General features: G+C 39.0%; 1 protein-coding gene across 2 annotated transcripts in view; it reads left to right on the top strand.

Moving 5' to 3' along the window:
- The window catches only part of BTBD9 (BTB domain containing 9), a 405791-nt gene that overhangs the window by 292522 nt on the left and 89893 nt on the right, over window positions 1–23376 (top strand). For both annotated transcript variants that reach the window (XM_065885106.1, XM_065885107.1), the window contains one exon: window positions 12612–12801. In XM_065885106.1, the coding sequence (XP_065741178.1) occupies window positions 12612–12801 (190 nt within the window). The remainder of the gene's footprint in view (window positions 1–12611; window positions 12802–23376) is intronic.

Genomic DNA, 23376 nt, shown 5'->3' with positions numbered 1-23376 from the left:
GATATCATATGGTATTTGTCTTTCTCTTTATGACTTACTTCACTTAGTATGATAATCTCTAGTTCCATCCATGTTGCCGTAAATGACATTATTTCATTCTTTTTTATGGTTGAGTAGTATTCCATTGTATATATATACATCTTCTTTATGCATTCATCTGTCAATGGACATTTAGGTTGTTTCCATGTCTTGGCTATTGTAAATAGTGCTGCTATGAACATAGGGGTGCATGTTTCTTTTTAAATTATATTTTTGTCCGGATATATGCCCAGGAGTGAGATTGCTGGATCATATGGCGACTCTATTTTTAGTCTTTTGAGGAGCCTGCATACTGTTTTCCATAGTGGATGCACCAAGAAAATTGATTTTTTTTTTTAACCTGATAGATAAAACCAGGAATGAATGTAACTTAGTGCCAGTGTTGCAGAATACATTTTTGTAGCTTTTTGATAGTTTCCAAGAAAAATGGGCTTGTGCTCTAATTAGCTATTGTTCATTTACAGCTGTTCAGACATAACAGCTGTGAGTATTTTTCCCTTTAGAGTAAGTTGACAGAAGGTTGGATTGCAGTTGGGTTGGAAGCTTGCCTGGTCAGCAACAAGTTCCTATGTAGGCCTGTGGATAGGCCCCTAGGGTAAGTCCCCCTTTCAAAAAATAGTGTAGGTCTGTAGGGGAATATCTAGATGTGACCTTAAGCTGATAGTCCTAGTTGTCTTTTTGAAGGAAATATTTTATAACTCTGAAAATCTTGGCAACAGAGAAGAATCTCCCTGAGACTTTAAGTACTTGATGGCTGCGTGAACCACTGTGCTATTAGAAAACAATTTGCAATGAAAACAGCCAGGGAAACATTGCATGAAGCCCAACACAAGCACTATTTGTTTGTTTGTTTTTTTACTTGCTTACTTGTTTATTTCTTTTTTTTTAAACATCTTTATGGGAGTATAATTACTTTACATTGTTGTGTTAGTTTCTGCTGTATCAAGCACTGTTTTTGAGGATGACAATCCTCTGTTAAGTGCTAAGTGCTATTTCACTTTTAAAAACTGTTTCAAATGGGTTTTTCCCCCTATCTCTCAAAGGTGATCTCTGGAGACAGTTAAATAACATGTCAGTCTTATCTTTAAATATAGCTGGTACAGGTGGCCCTCAGGTCATGTCCTAGTGAAGTAATACTGCCTTTTAAAAAATTTATTACTCCTGAATTAAATTTACAGGCAGGCTGTTGGCCACCCTGGTGCCTGTGTAAGAACAGAGGACAGTACAATTGTTTTCAGATCACTTTTTCTGCAGTTCCCCACAGTGTGAGTCATCCCAATATTCATACACTTGCAGAATGTATACACTTGGTTAACATGCAATTTTTGCATTCAGAAGCAGCAAATTAAATTTGTCTGAGCAGAATTGCTATGTGCACAGAGGGGGGAAAAGTAATTTCTGCCCAGGCACTTCCCCTTTGCTCCTAGCACAGGCTACTGTAATAGGTATGTAGCTGAAGGATGGCAAAGGAAAACCAGAAAGAGACAGACGCGAGATGCTGGGCTTTGGCAATATGGTTTTGTAAACAAAGTGACACAAATTGGGGCAGAAATTCCAGTGGGACAAGGGAGGAAACTGGAAGACTGGAAATACAGCACAAAGCTGAGCTCCATCCAGATGGTGTTTTTAATAAATTTATCAGACACATATGAAAGACAGTAACGAACATTCAGATGGGGAGTGGCCCGGCCCCTACGGGAAGTAAAACAGTATGGCACCTTCTGTGCGCTGCAGTCAGTTAGAATCACTCTCTAATTTTTCCCAGGAAAAAAGGCCACAGAATTTATTCAAACCACTGAGTAATTATTATGCAGTCCAACTAGGCAGGCTGAGGTTTGTGTTTCTAGGAAGAAGAATTAATAACAGAATTTTTTCCTGCTGAAATGAAGGAGGTGGCCTATATTAGTAAACCCAGTGGTGACATTTAGGACAGACCTCTTCTCTGAGAACTCTTATGGTATGACTATAACCAGATAGCAATACTGTCAGGCATAAAAAAGCTTCTGTAGTCTTTACAAGTCATGTTATTATATACATTCCTCCTCTTCCTCCTGTTCTCCCCCAAATGGTTTCCCTATCAGAAAATATTTTAGTCTACCATGAGTGACCAATCTTTCTGTATGTGGGACAAACTTTTAGGGGAAGAGAAGTTGAGAGAGCTAAGGGTATATGTAGTGCTTATAAAGCAGCTCTTCTGCAGTGGGCATAATTGTTTTCTTTTTAATGTTTAGGTCAAGACCCAGAGATTGATCATACTTCACTTTTCTAAGAAAACTTTCCCTTAGAAAGCAGTTTTTTCTGCTTTATTCAGTAACTTTTAGATTTTCTAGCTTTTGGTAAGGAGCTATGTTAAGTGCCACACCTATATATGCATGCTTTTCCAGCTCTGATTCATTCTTTCAGCAAATATTTATTTAATAACTGCTATATGCTAGGCACTCTTTCTTATCAGTTGGGAATACAGCAGTGAAAAAAAGAAACAAAAGTTCCTGCCCTTATGAAACTCACATGCTAAATCTCCAATTGTCAGGTTAGATCAGATTGAAATACTGGTTTGGATATTAAGTATTGGCCCAGTGCTGGAATTATGGTCTCACCTTGGTCATTTACAGAAAGTCTTTATCCACAGGGTTTGTGCCCAGGTCCCTATCCTTCTCTTCTTTCCACCCGTTGGCATCATTTGGTCGTTATATTGTTAATTTGACTCATTGTTTAAAACATAGGAATGAGAATTAAGAAAAGTGCTGATCTGATTTTCTACCTTATGGAATAAGTACAGTTGCTTATCAAGTTGCTAATAGAGTTCTAGCAAAAGCAATTTCTTGAAAGGAAATTTGGGAGTTGGTGTAGATTTCACTAATACAGTCTATCTCTGTGTATTATATGTGTCTATGTTTATCTGTGTTGGGCACCCTTTGTACATCCAGACTTTGACTGAAAAACATTAATGAATGATGATGTCAAGATCAAAGTGGAAACCATGGAATACGGTTCTCCAGCACATAGATATAGGATTTTTTGTTAAGAAGGCACTGTTTCTGTTTTTGTTTTTGAAATGTTCTTTTTTTTTAAATCCCGACCAGGGATTGAACCAAGACCCACAGCAGTGAAAGTGTGGAGTCTTAACCACTGAACTGCCAGGAAAGTCCCAAGAAGGCAAAGTTCTTTAATGTAGCATATGTTAGACTACCTTAAGATTCCAGAGGGTCAGAGGGTGATATTACTAGGGCAGTTTTGCTTAGAGAAAATGTTGGAGACTGAAAGAATCTCCTTTAATAAATATTTCTAAATATGTCTTTAGAAAAGGAATTCTGAGTGCTTATCCCAGCCTTTTTTCCCAAAGAGCTTTAAACCATATCACTAATGATTTTATGATCGTCTCTGATGCTGCTGCGTTAATTGTCTAGTTAAAATCAGATCATCTAGGGATAAAATTGTGAAGCAGTAAGGTAGCTTAGGAGGAAATTGATAAACTCAGGGAGAGTCAGCAAGGACAACCGTCAAGACCTAGTGGATACTACAGAGCACATCAGCATTGTAAAGACTCCTAAAAGGTTTATCCTTTCAAACCCTCTGAAATTACTTGCCATATTTCTGGTTTTCATAAAAACAGTATTAACATTTGTGGAATTTAAAAAATAACCAATATTCCATTTGTGGAAAAGAACATAAGGAACATATATGTAAAGTTTGGAGAGCAGGAACACTCACATGTTCACCACCCATCTTGAGAAATAGAACACTACCAAATCTTTTTTTTTTTCATCTTTATTGGAGGATAATTGCTTTACAATGGTGTGTTAGTTTCTGCTTTATAACAAAGTGAATCAGTTATACATATACATATGTTCCCATATCACTACCAAGTCTTTAAAGCCCTTTGTGTGTTCCCCCCACAGCACATCCCTGCTATCCTCCTATCTGGAGGTCACCATTCATCTGAATTTGTGTTTACTACTCCCTAGCTCTCCTTTCTAATCTCACCACATAGGTGAGATTCACTAGGTGTTTATCACTGAACAACAGAAGTGGAATTGTACACTTTGTATTTTTCTGACTTGTTCTTCTTAACCAACTTTCTTTGTAAGATTGACCCTTGCTAATACACATAGCTTCAGTTCACTTATTTTCAATACTGGGTAGTTTTTGTTTGACAGTGAAATTTTAAAACTCAGTGGACAGGTTAAACAGTAGATGAGACACACCTGGAGAGAAGCAGTGAACACAAACAGTAATTTAAAGAAATTACCCAGAATGCTTCAAAAAGAGGTAAAGAGGAAAAAAATGAGGTAAAGAGGAAAAAATGAAAGGAAGTAGAGAGGATAGAATGAGAAGTTCCAACAGAGGTCTAATGGGAATTCTAGAAGAAAAAAAAACAGAAAATGAGGGAGAATCAATACTCACAGAAATAATGGTTAAAATGTTCCAGACTTGATAAAAGCCATAAATGCTTATATTCAGTCCTGAGCAGGATAAATTTAGTCTGCATCTAGGTACAACATAGTAAAATTGCAAAACACTAAAACCAAAAAGAAATCCTTAAAATTAACTGCGGAGAAAAAAACAAATTGCAGCAGTTAGAGGGATAGCAGACATAACAGTAGAAGCTAGAAGACTATGGAATAATATCTTAAAAGTGCTGAGGAAAAACAGCTTTTCACTTAGAGTTCTATACCCAATTAAACTATTTTTCAAGAGTGGTGGCAAAATATACTTTCAAGTAAAGACTTTGCTGAATGGATGTGTCTTAGAAGGAAGTTGACCCAAGAAGAAAGGAGGATATAAAAAAAGTAAAGGTGAATAAATTGGTGAATGTGAATAAATAAGTTTTGGCTGTATGAGATAATAATAATGATGACTGATTTTGAGAGTCTAAAACAAGGTAGAAGTAAAATGTTAGGTAAGAATAACAAGCCAAGAGGCAAGATGATTTGTATGAAAAAGTGTTAAGATCTTTTATAGTGTTCAGGAGAAGGGAATATGTGATTTTTAATTTTAGGCATTGTTAAGTCTGGTATGCGTATATAGAATTTAGTAAAAGAATAGAAATAGAATATATAACTTCCCAATCAAATCAGTAGGGATAGCTGGTGGGGAAAATAAAGGAAATTCAATCTGTTAGAAAACAGGAACAGAGTAGACAGAGAGGTGGGGGAAGCAGCAGAGAAAAAAAAAACTTGTAAGTAGAAATAAAAGTGAGTAAATGGCGCAGTGGTTGGGAGTCAGCCTGCCAATGCAGGGGACCCAGGTTCGAGCCCTGGTCCGGGAGGATCCCGCGTGCCGTGGAGCAACTGGGCCCATGCGCCACAGCTGCCTGGCCTGCTCTCTGGGGCCCGCAAGCCACAACTACTGAGCCCGGGCACCACAACTGCTGAGGTCCATGCACCTGAAGCCCATGCTCTGCAGAAGGAGAGGCCACTGCAGTGGAAGGCCCGCACACCGCCATGAGGAGTGGCCCCCTATCGCAGCCTCTGGAGGGGACCTGTGTGCAGCAACAAAGACTCAACACAGCCTAAAATAAATATTTTTTTTTTCAAAAAGTGAATTAGTATACATCAGTAATAACAATTAATATAAGTCATGTAAATCTGCCAGTTAAAAGACAAAGGACACTGAATTTTTCAAAAATCTAGTTATATGTTATCACAAGAGACCAGAAAACTAGAAGAGTGATGCTAAGGAAACAGTAGCCAAAATAAAGGCACTATATTTATTTGACATCAGAACATGTAGATTTTAGGGCAAAGGATTATTAGAGATAAAAAATTACACTACATAATGATGAAAGGTTCAATCTACCAGTTAGATATAATTCTAAAATAATATACACGAAATGATGTGTTCTCAAAATACATAAAGCAAAAATTGACAGAATTACAAGGAGAAATTGACAGATCTACAGTCATAGTGGGAAATTTAAACAAACCTCTCCCATTAATTAATAAGCATGTAAGTGATTTGAACAGCTCAGTAAGTTCGATATAGTAGATATATATAGAAACATACACCTCCCAAATTAGAGAATACACATTCTCTTCAGGCACATGTAAAATATTTATAAGAACCATGAACTAGACCACAGAAAAGCAAATCTCATCAAATTCTACAAAGTCAGTATCATACAGACCACACCTTTTTATCCACATTACAGTGTAATTAAAAATCAGTAACAAAAACTTGAAAAGTTAAAAAACGTTCTTATGAATAATTTGTGAAGCAAACAAAAATCTTAATGGAAATTAGAAAAAACTTAGATGCAATCAACTTTTAAAACACTTTATGTCAGAAAACCCAGATGGAGGAACATTCTACACCATAGTTGACTCTAATACTCTTCAAAACACTGTATATTAAAACTTAAGGGTAAAGATAAAGCAGGACTTAGAGGTAAAATATTAGCTTTAAATGCATTTATTAGAAAAGAAGAAAAGTTAATGTTTTGCTCATTATTTGCTTCAGATATTTAGAAAAAAATAGAATAAATCCAAAGGAATAGAAAGAAGAAATAATAAAAAGAGCAGATTTAGTGAAGTAGGAAATAAAGAAAATAATCCGCAAAATTGAAAATTGTTTTTTTGAAAACACTAATGTAGTAGACAAACATGTATAGGACTGACAAAAAAAGAAAGAAAAGGTACAAATAAAAATATTTGGGGGCTTCCCTGGTGGCGCAGTGGTTGAGAGTCCGCCTGCCGATGCAGGGAATATGGGTTCATGCCCCAGTCCAGGGAGATCCCACATGCTGCAGAGTGGCTGGGCCTGTGAGCCATGGCCGCTGAGCCTGCACGTCCGGAGCCTGTCCTCCACAACGGGAGAGGCCACAACAGTGACAGGCCCGCATACCACACACAAAAAAATTATACATATATATATATATATATATATATATATATATATATATATATATTTGGAATGATAATGAGAACATACTGTGAAAATTTTTATGCTAGTATATTAGGGGGTTTTTTTTGTCCCACATCAAGGCTTACTGCTTTCTTTTTCTTTTTTAACATCTTTATTGGAGTATAATTGCTTTACAATGGTATGTTAGTTTCTGCTTTATAACAAAGTGAATCAGCTATACATATACATATATCCCCATATCTCCTCCCACTTGAGTCTCCCTCCCACCCTCCTTATCCCACCCCTCTAGGTGGTCACAAAGCACTGAGCTGAACTCCCTGTGCTATGCAGCTGCTTCCCACTAGCTATCTATTTTACTTTTGGTAGTATATATAAGTCCATGCCACTCTATCACTTCGTCCCAGCTTACCCTTCCCTCTCCCCGTGTCCTCAGGTACATTCTCTACGTCTGCGTCTTTATTCCTGTCCTGCCCCTAGGTTCTTCAGAACAATTTTTTTTTGTTTTTTAGATTCCATATATATATGTTAGCATATGGTATTTGTTTTTCTCTTTCTGATTTACTTCACTCTGTATGACAGACTCTAGGTCCATCCACCTCACCCCAAATAACTTAATTTCGTTTCTTTTTAAGGCTGAGTAATATTCCATTGTATATATGTGCCACATCTTCTTTATCCATTCATCTGTTGATGGGCACTTAGGTTGCTTCCATGTCCTGGTTATTGTAAAAAGAGCTGCAATGAACACTGTGATACATGACTCTTTTTGAATTATGGTTTTCTCAGGGTATATGCTCAGTAGTGGGATTGCTGGGTCATATGGTAGTTCTATTTTTAGTTTTGTAAGGAACCTCCATACTGTTCTCCATAGTGGCTATATCAATTTATATTCCCACCACCAGTGCAAGAGTGTTCCCTTTTCTCCACACCCTCTCCAGCATTTATTGTTTGTAGATTTTTTGATGATGGCCATTCTGAATGGTGTGAGGTGATACCTCATTGTAGTTTTGATTTGCATTTCTCTAATGATTAGTGATGTTGAGCATCCTTTCATGTGTTTGTTGGCAATCTGTATATCTTCTTTGGAGAAATGTCTATTTAGGTCTTCTGCCCATTTTTGGATTGAGTTGTTTGTTTTTTTGATATTGAGCTGCATGAGCTGCTTGTGAATTTTGGAGATTAATCCTTTGTCAGTTGCTTCATTTGCAAATATTTTCTCCCATTCTGAGGGTTGTCTTTTCATCTTGTTTATGTTTTCCTTTGCTGTGCAAAAGGTTTTAAGTTCCATTAGGTCCCATTTGTTTATTTTTGTTTTTATTTCCATTTCTCTAGGAGGTGGGTCAAAAAGGATCTTACTATGATTTATGGCATAGAGTGTTCTCCCTATGTTTTCCTCTAAGAGTTTGATAGTGCCTGGCCTTGCATTAGGTCTTTAATCCATTTTGAGTTTATTTTTGTGTTTGGTGTTAGAGAGCATTCTTATTTCTTTCTTTTACATGTAAATGTCCAGTTTTCCCAGCACCACTTACTGAGGAGGCTGTCTTTTCTCCATTGTATATTCTTGCCTCCTTTATCAAAATTAAGGAGACCATATGTCCGAGGGTTTATCTCTGGGCTTTCTATCCTGTTCCATTGATCTATATTTCTATTTTTGTGCCAGTACCGTACTGTCTTGATTACTGTAGCTTTGTAGTATAGTCTGAAGTCTGGGAGCCTGATTCCTCCAGCTCCATTTTTCTTTCTCAAGATTGCTTTGGCTCTTCGGGGCTTTTGTGTTTCCATACAAATTGTGCAATTTTTTGTTCTAGTTCTGTGAAAAATGCCATTGGTAGTTTGATAGGGTTCGCCTTGAATCCGTAGATTGCTTTGGGTAGTATAGTCATTTTCACAATGTTGATTCTTCCAACCCAAGAACATCGTATATCTCTCTATCTGTTTGTATCATCTTTAATTTCTTTCATCAGTGTCTTATAATTTTCTGCATATGGGTCTTTTGTCTCGTCAGGTAAGTTTATTCCTAGGTATTTTATTCTTTTTTGTTGCAATGGTAAATGGGAGTGTTTCCTTAATTTCCCTTTCAGATTTTTCATCATTAGTGTATAGGAATGCAAGAGATTTCTGTGCATTAATTTTATATCCTGCTACTTTACCAGATTCATTGATTAGCTCTAGTAGTTTTCTGGTAGAGTCTTTAGGGTTCTCTATGTATAGTATCATGTCATCTGCAGACAGTGACAGCTTTACTTCTTCTTTTCCGATTTGGATTCTTTTTATTTCTTTTTCTTCTCTGATTGCTGTGTCTAAAACTTCCAAAACTATGTTGAATAATAGTGGGAGAGTGGGCAACCTTGTCTTGTTCCTGTTCTTATTGGAAATGGTTTCAGTTTTTCACCATTGAGAACAGTGTTGGCTGTGGGTTTGTCGTATATGGCCTTTATTATGTTGAGGTAAGTTCCCTCTATGCCTATTTTCTGGAGGCTTTTTATCATAAATGGGTGTTGAATTTTGTCAAAAGCTTTTTCTGCATCTATTGAGATGATCATATGGTTTTTCTCCTTCAATTTGTTAATATGGTGTATCACATTGATTGATTTGCGTATAATGAAGAATCCTTTATGCTAGTATATTTGAAAACTTAAACAAAACACATAATTCTCCTGAAAGGGCCGGGAATATCTAAGGTAATTTTGAAGAAAAACAGAGAAGAAGGCGAAGGAGAGGGAAGACAGGTGTTCAGTTTGTCAAATTTTATGATACTGTAAAATTATAGTAATTAAAACAATATGGTAAAGGCACAAGGCTAGGCAAATTAAGGAAACAGAGTACAGATCTTAAAAAGAGATTTAGATACGTATGAAAACTTTATACGTGACTAAAGTAACATAAATTAGTGGAGGGAAGCGATGAACTGTTCATTAAATGGTGCTGGGGAAATTAGCTAACCTTATGAATAAAAGGTGAAAGTAGATCTGTATTTAATAGCATACCAAAAATAAATCCTAAATAGATTAAAGAACCAAACGTGAAAAGCAAAATTTGAGAACTTTTAGAAGAAAATATAGGGAGATATCTTTATAAATTTGGGGTTGGAAAGAATTTATATACAAGAAAGGGAAAACACAAATCATATAGGAAAAGATTAAATATTTCAACTCAACATTAACCAAGAAAGGACTGACATCCTGCCAATGAGATAACTCATAGCCACAAGTGTAATTCCACTTCCGTATGTGTGTGTGTGTGTGTGTGTGTAAATATATACATATATATGTCTTACATATTCCTTGAAGAAACTCTTACCTATGTACACAAGAAGACACGTTTGTAATCACAGAGAAAACAATGGTAACAATCTAAATGTCCCTTTGGTATATTTATACATTGAAATATTTTATATACTTTACACAAATGAACTAGATTTATCTGGCTATTGAACGTTCCTTCATCCTGGTTTAATGTTTATTGTAGACGTTAATATTGTTGACCATATATTCCCCTTCTTCTCCTGGGCACACAACAAGTTAGCCCTCTCCTAACCCCTTTGAAGTTAGGTAAGGCCCTGTGACTTGCCTTAGTGAACAAAATGTGAGCAAAGTGATGTGTGTTGCTTTGGGGGAGGAGTTTTAAGAGCCAGTGCCCAGTTCACTCCCTTCTCACTGCTGCTGTGATTGAAGAAGCATATATCAATCAATACAAAGCTTCCGTCACTAGGTTCCCTGCATGATGCAATGCTCAGAGTCACCTTGCTGATCATCGTTGAATGCATAGTGTGGGTGAAAAATAAATGTGTGCTCTTTAAGCACCTGGGAGAATGGAGGCTGTCTCTTACTGCAGCTTAAGCTACCTACAGTGTGATTTTATGTCTCAGCTCAGTTTATTGTGTATCTTGTGCCACTTCCTTTAGTTCTCTCTTCCAAATCACAGGACACTTCCCCTTTTCCATGAGATGGAGGTACCATGACTTAGCCTCTAAATATAGTCCTTTATCTCTTCTCCTTTCAAAGTCAGAGGGGGGCTTTTCTGTAAGCCCCTTCTCTGCCAGTACACTGCTCTCACAGGTTACTTTACCAGAGATTCTGCTTATTGCTTTAGAGTTAAGCTTCATAGTCAAGGGATTCATGGCCAGAAAATCCAGTCTCTCTCCCTTCCTCCTTCCCTTCCTCTCTTCTTTATCTGTGGATGGCTGTCCTTATCTACAGAGAGCAAAGCAAGCAGTGAAGGTATATGAGATGAGGGAGCAAAGCAAGTAGTGAAGGAAGATGAGGGCTCGAGTACAGGCATGCCCACCTTTGAAAAGTTAATGCATTGCTTAGAAGATACATGGAAGATTATTTACTCCACATCACTATAAAGTTAGAAATGTTTTGGCATGATAGTAGTACTGCTCACCCTCTCTCTTTGCATAGAGTATAATATTATACTGAAAAGTGTAGTATATATCTAAAAAGAAATTGTCTTTTTTTCAAGCCATTTTAAAATTTTGTAAAGTAAGCTACACATCTTGAATGTAAGTAGCTAAGGTTAATTGTAGATTTAGGTTAAATAATTTAAATTTCTGAAGAAAATCGCAGCACTAGTAAATGCACAAAAAAGGTCCCAGTGGACTTAAAAGGCTCTCACCTTTTATCATTCTCTTCTCAGTGTTTAGAGAATCTACATCATTTTTGGACAGCTATATCATTTTGTGGATACCCTAGACTTTTGTAAATGAACAGGTGGATGTGGACTTGAAGTATATAGAGAGACACAGAATCAAAACAGAGCTGGTGTTTCAGAATGCAGCAGTTCATGAACAAAGAGATGAGCGTATGTGTTGAATTGCTCAGAATAGTAAACAGACAAAAAAGGGAAATGAATCATGGCCGAGGGCAACTGTATATTCTGTAAAGGGATTGGTACCATGTCCTGGATTGTTTTCCTGCTTTATGAATTCTAAAATACTGAATCTATATATGTCATGCTTCTTTAAACAAACGTACTACATTTATTAAGTGTAATAAATATGTACAGTTTATAGAATACTAATAAAACAAGTGCCTATGTACCTATCGCCTCACGAGAATAGAAGAAAACCAGTAGTTTTGAAGCCCCTCCAGGATTTCATCTTGGAAATGAAATCAATTAATGTTTGGACACATTGGTAGGTGTCCCTCCAAGATTTCATCTCCCTCTTTCTCATACCAATGATCATGAATTTTGTGTAATAATTCCCTGGATTTCCTTTTTAGTTTTACATTTATATATGTATCCCTAAACAAATTATATTTTTAGTTTTGCCTTTTTAAAAAGCTTTGTATAAATGAACCCATGCACTGTGTTTTTCTGTGCCTTGCTTTTCTCACTCAACTTTGTTTTCTGATTAATCAATTTGGATATAGCTGTAGTTAATTAATCTCTACTGTGTGGTTTCCCACTGTAGTAATATTTCACAATGTATTTATCCGTTCTATATTTTATGGGGTATCATGTTTCTTTGTAATAAAATTCTTTAGGGTTAATTGCTACCATGTGGTTTGGTTTGTTCCAGCCTCAGGTTCATCTTTTTTAAAAGCTGTTTGGCATGGAAATGTGTTCATATCTTGAGATAATCAAGATGCTCTAATTTCTGTTTTATTATTGATAGTAATTAATTAATTTTGTTCATAGCACACTGGTGGGATATATTTGGCTTCTTTATCTTGATGCTGAATCTTGTGTTGGATTCACAGTTCCCATGGAGAACGTTGCAACAATTGCTGATTGTGCCAGCGTGATTGAAGGAGTCAGTCGGAGCCGAAATGCCTTGCTGAATGGGGACACTAAGAACTATGACTGGGATTCTGGCTATACATGTCATCAGCTAGGAAGTGGTGCAATTGTGGTTCAACTGGCACAGCCATACATGATTGGGTCAATACGGTAAGAAGATTCCCTTTCATTTATTACTTTTAAAATGGAAGACACGTGCAAATTGTGTTTTGGTACATTGACGATCCCAGTAACTTCAGTGAAGATACTCTTCTGTTCTTTGCTCTAAATATTGAGAGGAGGGGATGGAAAATGAGGGACAAAGATATACAAGGTGCTTGTTTGGATTTTCTGGTGGGGAGATGCACCAAAGTTAGACTTGTGGAGGGACTAGTTTAGATTTGTGGAGGGAGAGGACTAGGGCCTCTCCCTGGATACGGCACAAGTCTCAGTTCGTATTGGTTAGGGACTTACTGGATATCGAAATCATTTTCAACTCGAAGAAATGACTTTATATATGAACCAAACAGATCTGAATATGAAACGTGGTTCTAAAAGATCTTTTTACTAATCTTCACATCTGGGTTTTTGGTTGTTTTCATTTTGTTTTGTTTTGTTTTGCTTTGCTTTAAGAAGGGAACTTTAACCCACTATTGCTTGATTTGTAGGATCATATAATTTTAAAATGTGACACTGGTGACATCTCCCAGAGGATATACTTTAGTTCAAGAGAGTCATCTGGGTCTCAAATAGGCTGCCCTTTTTTTTTTTTAAGGTTCTAAGAAGGTCTCTGAAAGACTAATGTTGTGTGTGTGTATATATATATATATTTTTTTAACACAAGATATTTTACATTATATCTTAGCCTGCCAGAGGTAGAGATGTTGGTGAGACATGACTGCCTTCCTGCCATCATGCTGTACCACATTTTCCTTACTGTTTCCTGTTCTCATTTTAAAGTTAGTATGTGTAAAGAAAGAAAGAGCACAAAAAATAAGGTAGTGGGATTCTAATAGACAAAGGTTTATTGATGTCTAAGCTAATAACTGCAGAGGTTAACACTGCTTGTCGGTTCCCTGGGGTACCCTGACAGGTGATGCTGGATTTCTTGGAGAATTCAGACTGTTGGTTTCTTCATTTAAATTGTCAACCTCTTTTCATAAAGGGTCACATACAGGCTGAGTACCACAGGCAGCAAATCACAGATAAAGAAGCCTTGAATTCATACTGCAGGCCAGACAACTCACTTCGTGCTTAGGAAGGGGGAGGACACAAGCCACAATCAGTGTGGACAAGCTAGCAGTATAAATAAACTTCCACCAGATAGCCATCAACGCGCCCTCCTTCCTTCTTCTCAGCTGCATGCATTAACTAAAGTAATCATAAGCCATCTATTTAATAAGTCATTCTAGAATCTTTGTCATAAACGGTGTGAAACTTATCTGAATATTTCCCATTACAATCTTTTTCTCTTTACTTTAAAAATCTGGAAAACAGTTGTCCTTCTCTTGTCTTAGAGTCTGCACAAATTCTTGACGATTACCAATCGTGTCTCTGAGATTGCATCTGCAGTTTCTTTCAGAGGCTTGGTGTGTAACTCATCTGAGCAGGAGACTTGAAATCATTTAAAATGACTAGATACTTTCTTTCACTTCACCTGTTTGGGGCTTCAGTTTTCTCTTATGTTTGTTCTGCCATTTCTAATTTGAAAACCAGTCTTCTTGCCAATGAAGATAGAAGCAAACTGGCAGCTTAGCAGCTCTGCCCACTCTCTTTTAATGTTCCCTGTATTCTGTCTGCTTACCTGGCACCCCACATTCTCCACCCCCCATCCAACAACGGTCCCTGTGCATCTCAAAGCAATATGTCAGAAATGGAATTCCACCATTCTCCCCTTTCCCTGCTCAAGTTGCCTCACACTGCTGTTTCCTCATCTGATTTAGTGGTACTGCTCATCCACCCATCCACTGAGCCAAGAACATGGAAATCTTCCTAAACGCCTTCCTTTCCCTCACCTCCCCCACTGAACCAGTCAGCTGTCAATACCAGCTCCTACATATCTCACAAATCCTTCCTGTCTTCCCCATCCCCACTGCCATCACCATAGTTGCATCTTTGTAGTTTCTCTTCTCTATGTAGCTCTTCTTTCCCCACCTGCAACCATCTCCCACACTGTTACCACAAATCTGATGTGGTCATGCCCCTTCTTAAGAGGATTCATGGCTACTATTTGCCTTGAGGAGAAAGTTCAGACAACGGCATTAAGAACATGTGACTTGGGCTTCCCTGGTGGCGCAGTGGTTGAGAGTCCGCCTGCCGATGCAGGGGACACGGGTTCATGCCCCGGTCCGGGAAGATCCCACATACCGTGGAGCGGCTAGGCCCGTGAGCCATGGCCACTGAGCCTGCGTGTCCGGAGCCTGTGCTCCGCAACGGGAGAGGCCAAAACAGTGAGAGGCCCGCGTCCTGCCAAAAAAAAAAGAACATGTGACTCACTTCTGTCCGTACAGCCTTGTCTCCTGCCTCTCCACCACCCCTACATGTACTGTCTCAGCCTATCCAGCTACTTGCAGTTTTGCATATGTCACCCCTCTCTTACCCCATGCCTTCAACTCTTAGAACATGCTGTTCTCATTACATGTGTGTCTCACTACCTTCTCATCACCCCTTTTTACCTGGCTCTTATAAACCCTTCAAGACTTCACTCCTTTGGGAATGCTTCCCTAACCTTCTATCATCTCCTGGGCTGATTTAGACATCCCTATTCAATGATTCCGTACATTCTGTATGTAATTCCTCCCAGAGAATTTGTCATGTTTGTATTATAATTGTTTACTTGCTGCCTCCTCCCAGCCTCACCCGATATATGAAGCCTGTGACAACTTGAAATAAGTGTTCCTTGACAGATTGAATGTGCAGATGAGGTAGTCTATCAAGATAGAAGGGGAAATTATAGCGGGTATAGTGGGAGATCTAGAATTTTAGATCGAGCAGGACCTCGTGAGGTCATTGCCAAGGTGACAACTCAGAAAGAGACAAACAAGCTTTTCATGTGGCAAGGCTACCTTGGCCTCTAGCTCTACTCAAACAGTCAGAGATGTTGAATCTGACTCCAGATAAAAGGTGTTACTGGAGCTTAAGAGAGACAAGAGAGAACCGTGCCATTTGGTTTTCTTTAAATCCCCAAACAATTTTTTTTCCTGACTCAGAGGGGGATGATGAGCACGAGCACAACCGAAGGCAGGATTGTGTATCTCAGCACCGCGTGAAGCCTCCACCTTCCTTACACCCAGCTGTTGCTTTTGCAGTGAGAAAATCCATGCAATTGAAGCCCCATGAAACTGGCTGAACACTCAGAGAGACACGTCTCTATGAAACTAACATTACGTTGTCAGGAACTGCATTTCCCTCTTCTGTGACATTATCAATAAGAAAGGGAGAGGGATTTCTTAACCACCAATGCCTCTGGGTGATGCTGGATATCTCGGCAGGCCATGGTTAGCAGCAGCTGATGTGCCCAGATAGATGTTTATTGATAGGAAACTACATCAGTGGTGCCTCTTCATGGGGATGGGTAACTGACAAATGACAGGTTGATTAGTCAGTGACATTTGACCCATGGCTTCTATTGCTTGTGATGACTCACTTGCTTTCCTAGTCACTGTATCCAAAGAAGCCCAGATTCCAAATCAACGCCTAGAGGGAGAGCATTACAGAGCTGAGTGACTAACACTTTCTCCATCTAAGAGGGGGGAGATCTGGCAGTTCTGGAACCTCTTCCTCTGGGGGCCCAATCACAAGGTATACTGACTTTAAAATTTCGGGTTTCTTTGTAGGTGGTGAACACAGAGGCAAATGTCTCAAACATGGATTATCTTGATTATTGCATTCTTTATTCCTGAGAGAGGACAGAATTATTGTGTGGATAAGATTTCTTTTGTTTGTCTGTTTTCATCCACATAAACCATTTCTTCCTTTCCTGAGCATTTCCCCTGTAGCTGGGTAGGCAAGCAGAGCTTCTTTCTTTCTTCTTTTTTTTTTATTTATGTATTTATTTATTTTCGGCTGTGTTGGGCCTTCGTTGCTGCGCACAGGCTTTCTCTAGTCACGGCGAGCGGGGGCTACTCTTCAGTGCAATGCGTGGGCTTTTCATTGTGGTGGCTTCTCGTTGCAGAGCACGGGCTCTAGGCGCACGGGCTTCAGTAGTTGCGGCATGCGGGCTCAGCAGTTGTGGCTCACGGGCTCTATAGCGCAGGCTCAGTAGTTGTGGCACGTGGGCTTAGCTGCTCCAAGGCATGTGGGATCTTTCCGGACCAAGACTCGAACCCATGTCCCCACCCATGTCCCCTGCATTGGCAGGCGGATTCTTAACCGCTACACCACCAGGGAAGTCCCCAGCTTCTTTCTTGACAGACAATGCCCACAGCTAACCACAGTCAGTGGGAACCTAGTCCTGCTAGTGAGTCTGGTATGGCAAGTACCCTTGTGGATCCTGGAAAGGCTGACCTTGAATCCTGATCTCTGACTGTCTCCTCCTCCCTTCATTTTCTTTCATTCACTCAACATTTTTTGTGTGCTAGGCACTATTCTAAACCCTGGGGCTACAGCATTGAATCCAGAAAACAAACATCAGTTTTCTCACAGAACTGACATTCTTGTTGGGGGAGGGGGCAGTGGTGGATAACCAGTAAACAACACTATTTGTAATATGTCAGATATTTCAAAGATGGAGCCATGAGAAGGGAGGACTAGGGGTTGGAGACAGCGCAGCTTTAGATTGGGTGTTCAGGAAGGTCTCACTGTGCAGAGCCTGAAGGATGGGAAGAGTAAGCCATTGGGGGACCTGGGGGATGAGCCTCACAGGCAGAGTGCCAAGGCCCCGAGGCAGAGCACGTGAGGCAGGTTGCAGGAGCAGCAAGGAGGCCAGGGTGGCTGGAGGAGAGTGAGAGAGGGGAGGAGAGTAAGAGGCAAGGCGATGGAGGTGACTTGCAGAGGTGACAGCCCTGAGATGTTTTGTTACTGTTCCTATATTCAGTCACCAGCTCCCCAAACCATCCCACCCACCACCACAAACCCGTCCCAGTGTTTCATTAGCACCATTAGAGGAGAGTTTTCTTTGCTGAGGAGAGGAGGGGCGGAGCTGGGGAGCCATCGTGCCTTTAGAAGCCACCTTCTTTGTTCCTGACCAGCCTTTGTCCAGTCAGCTCCCAGGAAAGAGACAGCGGGAGGCGTCCTAGTCCTTGCAGTTTATATGAAACTTTCTCCCCATCTTTGGTGTTTATTTCTCTTTCCCAAGGGCCAGAGCAGGCAGTATAACTTGGAAATAAAGGAGTTTGTCTTTGTTTTGTTGCTAGGTTTACAGGCACAGTGTAACTTGTTCATTTTATTTGAGAGAAAAAGAGAGAAGTTGCCTGGAATGTGCCTTAAAAGTGGGTAACGAGTAGTAATTATATCATTTTCATGCCTTTTTAAAAAACATTAAAATTTAAATAACAGGAAATCTTCAGAGGCCTGACCACATAAAACGACCACATAGTAACTAACCAAATCTACCTAAGTCTTAGTTTATAGTCCCTCTGTCGCCTTAGTTTAAGACTTATTATCTTTCTACTTGCTAATCATGATATCCTTTTAAGTATTTTCAGGTTAGTATGAGAAATCACATATGCTGTGCATTAGGCGTGTGTATCACCCAGTCTTTTTCAGCTAGTAAGTGACAGCACTTTGTTGAAACCCTCATTATTAGGTAGTCAATTAAATTACCAATTCTTAGATTAGCTTGAAAATGATGGTTTTGTAATTGATAATGCAGTACTATAAGTAAAATACCCGTAATGCTTTAACTAACCTAATTGTGAGTAGGTAGGCTGTTGGAAGATGCAACAGTGCAGGTAGATGCAACTAAATAAACCCATAGTCTCTCTGGGTGTTATGAGGATTAAGGAGTTAATGACACAAAAATATTTTGAGTTCCTCAGTCGGAAAATGTTATATGAATATAATACGTTAGGACAAAATGGATCTAACCCAAAGTATGCTCTTGGTGGGTATTCATAATCTCTTTAGTCTGTCGGGAGGAGGTTTTTACTTTGCAATAGGGAAAAAAAACCCAGTTCTACCACTGATAAAAGTTAATCTGGCACAGAATTTCTGAACCACAAATCAGTTTATGCCTTGCAGTTATTAAACATAGAAAAAACAAAGCAGTAGAAAGTTAATCCTTTTGATTTAAAAAAAAAAAAAAGTTAATCCTTTTTTAAAAAAAAATTAGATATGTCGCTGTGCTCCTTATTCATCCCAGCATATATTTCCTTCTCTTTGAGCTGTTAAGCCCACACCCAGTTCAGCTGCCCTTTCACTATTGTGTGGCTGCAACCATTCTAGATTATCTATTCAGTTTGTAAATCAGAAATCCCTTTTTCACTGCTGTTTTTCCTTCTTCCCACTGCTGACCACCCTGCCAAGCTATTGCTCGTCCACTTCCCTCCCAAGGATAAGCACAGAAAAGAAAAAGGAGAGGAATCACAAACCATTCCATTTTGTGTCCTGTTTGATAGCTCCAAATGAAGGCTTAGTCCATGAAGGTGGGGAGAGAAATTGAACCAATGACTCAAATGATGTTTTGTAATTATTTGAGTATTTTCTACGTCTGTGCAGCCCTCAAGTTCTTGTAGAACCACAGATAATCTCAAGTTGAAGATAGTGATTGTAGTATTGAGATGGACTTGGGTCTTTGCAATGATTTCCAAGTGCCTAGTACACTACTCTGTGCTGTGAGTACTCAGTAAACACTCATTGATTGAGCTGACAACATAGTATGTTGGTGCAACTAAAGGGAGTTCTGTCTATCAAATAAATTGGACATCATATTTGCTCAGTGTGTCTGTTCTAAGTATATGTGAGGGAACTGCTAAAGATCTGGCATCTCCAGCGAATGACTAAGACGAAACTCTGGTGTTAGGTGCTGACAGGAGCACAGGTAAGGACTCTTGCCTCAAGTTTCATGCTGCTTCCATTTCATTCTATCTGAGTGCTGCACAGGCAAGCATACATTTACTTACATTAGGACAGCCTTCTTTGCAACCTAGAGAGTGAAAAGTTTCCTTTTTATAGTCTAAAGAATACAACAAACTTCTAAAAATATGACTCCTCTGGCTTGGATTAAGATTGCCTATAATTCTAGTCAAAATTGGAAAGACATTTTACCAAATTTGCTTCATATCAGTCATGTCACAGCCCTGAACCAAGGAATTCTTCCTTGTCTTGCTGATCCATGATTTATTTACCAAACGTTGTTTCTCTCACAGCCTATCTGCATCGCACTAAAGTCTTCTCTTATCACCCTCAGACCTCAGAACTCTGGTTCCGAGAAAAATTGTTGAATAAAAAAATTATAGTTGTGGTTCTCAGTAGATGCTGGAGTCTGAACTGTCATGAATACTAAGGCGACCAGAAATCCTGGAGCCTGGAAACAGCAGAGTTTTGGCGAATGGTAAATATGTCTCAGCTAGTTTCATCCCAGATGTATCTCAAAACCAGAAAGTATTGCTATGGCAACTAAATTGCTTGTTAAAAATACAGGAGGGGGGCTAGAATTCAGATGTTCTTTGGAAAAACAGGAAAGGTTAAATGCTCCCCCCAAAAGTGTGTATGTGCTTGATTTACCTCACATGTCAACCATTTATTTCTCTTGAGCGATTAGAGGAGTTGACAACTAGTCATCATAAAATATAGCTGAATACATGAAAAGAAAAATCCTTTCAGTTTCCAAAGATTAACCCATCAAGAAGACATTTTTACAGAGGATATCACCCCATTTGACACAACGTTTCATGCACAAATGTATGTTTAGTAATTATCCAGAATCGTTCATTTGATACCCCTCTGAAACAAATACTTTACCAGTATTGCTTTAAACAATCATTTTAAAAACTGGAATCATTCACCTTGGAAGATCAAATGAATGGAAAGCATCAACCTTCTCCTTCTGTGGTTTTACTTTGACAGGTGTTCCAAACACTGCTTCCCCCAAGATCAGCCATACAGGATCACAGAAATGTGCCTGTTCTCTTAAGGGCTAGCAGAAGCATAGGACTTTCAGCAAATTCACCAAAATTTCTACAGATTTAATACATCAAATTGCTTGAATCTATCTTTTGAGTATTAAGTAAATGAAGCTATTCTGAAATCTGATGAAGGGTCACCTTCATTTAAGAAATTACTCCTTGAATTAATCCAAAACAGTAATCTATCTTTCAAAACCTTCAATCCTCAGATACTCTTAAATCAGAAATTTTTTTCCCGAGGAGCCCCAATTTGTCACCTTGTTAAGATGCTTTTGGTGCATCATGGTAGCACTTGATGTCTGTCTGTCTGTCTTGTCTCTCTCTCCTCTCCCTCTCTCCCTCTCTCTTTAAACTTTGCCCTTTGTAACCTGGTAACCACAGAGGCACTTGACCAAAACATTCTTGTATCTTTAGTGAAGAACAAGCAGAAGCACTGAGACAAGAAAAACTCTTCCACTTCCCCTTCTTGCTTCTTCCCCATCCATCCACTTCCATTCTGCATCCTTCTCTTAGGAAAAGTGATTATGATGACAGGCTGGTTGGTACCCCTCAAGGGCTCCTTTCAGCAACTTTCCTGGACACTCAGGGCCTTAGCTCCCGCTGAGGAATCATTTTTTTTTCTGCTTTGTTACCTCTTTCAACAATGTGTCAAATTCAGTATAAGGAGTATTGGTTACATAGATAAATGCAGAGTGTGCTTTTACTTCTGCCTGTATTTTCTTTCCTGTGCCCTTAAGACCTAATGGTAAGGATCCTCTTTCTTCCTTTTACTTATGACGTCTGAAACCATGTCCCTCAGTGATTATGACATTACCACCCTTGCCACATTATCCTTTTACTGTAACCAAACACCAGTCAAGACTGTTTAGATTTTCCATACAATTTAATGGTCCTTTTAGTTGCCATGTCTTTCAGTAGCTCTGGAGTTTTAGCTGCTTCACTGTCTCCATTTAAGATGTGAAGAGACTACAGTATAATTTGAGTTCCTTCTCTTTTTCTCTACCATCAACGTGGTGATACCACCAGTGCTAAAACTCTTCCTTCAAAGATTCCAGTTTGTTGCACAATCCTACAGAGCCTCTTATGGCCTTAAAAAGAAAATGAGAGAAGGCATTGTAGCTTCTGGTTCAAGCCACTCTCATTTCTTAAGGATATAAATTACAGAACCTTCCATTAAATGCTATGGCTAAGACTTGACACATTAAAAATAAATGAATAAAACTTCATTTTTATTACTAGCCCTCATATGCTCCAAAGGAGCTTACATTTAGCTGCAAATAACAAAGAACCTGATTAAGAAAGACTATTTATTAATTTATTTTTATTTTTTTATGGTTGCACTGTGTGGCTTGTGGGATCTTAGTTCCCCAACCAGAGATTGAACCTGGGCCCTCGGCAGTGAGACTGCAGAGTCCTAGCCACTGGACCACCAGGGAATTCCCAAGAAAACCTTTTTAAATGTTTTTAAAACTATTTTGGTTTTGTTTTGCTGTTGTTTGTTTGTCTCGGTCTCACATAGCAAAAAGTCTACAGGTGGGTGGCTGCTAGGATTGGTTCTGCAATTCAGTGAGCTCTTTGATTTTCTTGGTCTTTTCTACTTGTATTTTTGCCTCAGAGAACAGGACAGCTGCTACAGCTTTACCTACCACATCTGCATTTAGGCAGGAAGAAGGAGGGCAAAGTGGTAAAAGTGTAAAGAGCCCTGCCAGTCAAGTCTGTCTCTTTTTATTAGGAAAAGCCAAAGCTTTATTTGAAGCCCCACCTAGCCGACTTCCATTTAGTTATCAGGTAGAGCTATGTCATGCAGTCAGTCCTAGCACGTCTGGCAAAGAAGCTGAGGGTCATGGTAAGGAGTTGGCTCATCCAGTCAGCAACTCTGCCACAGACACTACCTCCTGCTTGACATTTCACATCTACTTTGGAATTTTTATAGATCTCCATATTTCATGTGTTTGGTTTATTTTTAAAAAAACAGCTTTATTGAGATATAATCCGTATACTGTACAATTTACCCATTTAAAATGTATAATTCAGGGGCTTCCCTGGTGGCGCAGTGGTTGAGAGTCCGCCTGCCGATGCAGGGGACGCGGGTTCGTGCCCCGGTCCAGGAGGATCCCACATGCCGCGGAGCGGCTGAGCCCGTGAGCCATGGCCGCTGAGCCTGCACGTCCGGAGCCTGTGCTCCGCAACAGGAGAGGCCACAACAGTGAGAGGCCCGCGTACCACAAAATTAATTAATTAATTAATTAATTAATTAAAATGTATAACTCAGTAGGGTTTTTTTCCATTTACTTTTTTTAATGCCCACAGCTTCTGGATGCATCTAAAACAGTAAATATAATAATTGTATTTTATATTATTCTCAGCTTCAAAAATTTTCTGTAAATAAAAAGCTTATATCTGCTTACTGGGTAATTCTGCTCCAAAGTGAGAAGCATTACTGATTATATATCTTTGATCTCTTATTCATGAAATTTACCTCTTGGAAAAAACCTTTAAGTTTCTGTTACAAATTGTTACCTAGCATTTAATTTACTGTGACTGATCTTCATGCTTTACCAGCAGAGTGATAGTGGATGTACCTAATAAAATTTGGGAGGCAGGCAAGATCCCAAGTACCCTCTGATCAAAAGGAGAATACATTTTGTTTGGTGTGGTTTTACTCTAGTTAAGTTTATTT

Source organism: Phocoena phocoena, chromosome 10, assembly GCF_963924675.1.
Source record: "Phocoena phocoena chromosome 10, mPhoPho1.1, whole genome shotgun sequence".
Lineage (NCBI taxonomy): Eukaryota > Metazoa > Chordata > Mammalia > Artiodactyla > Phocoenidae > Phocoena > Phocoena phocoena.
Note: the sequence above shows the minus strand (reverse complement) of the source record. Positions and strands in the feature narration are given on the sequence as shown.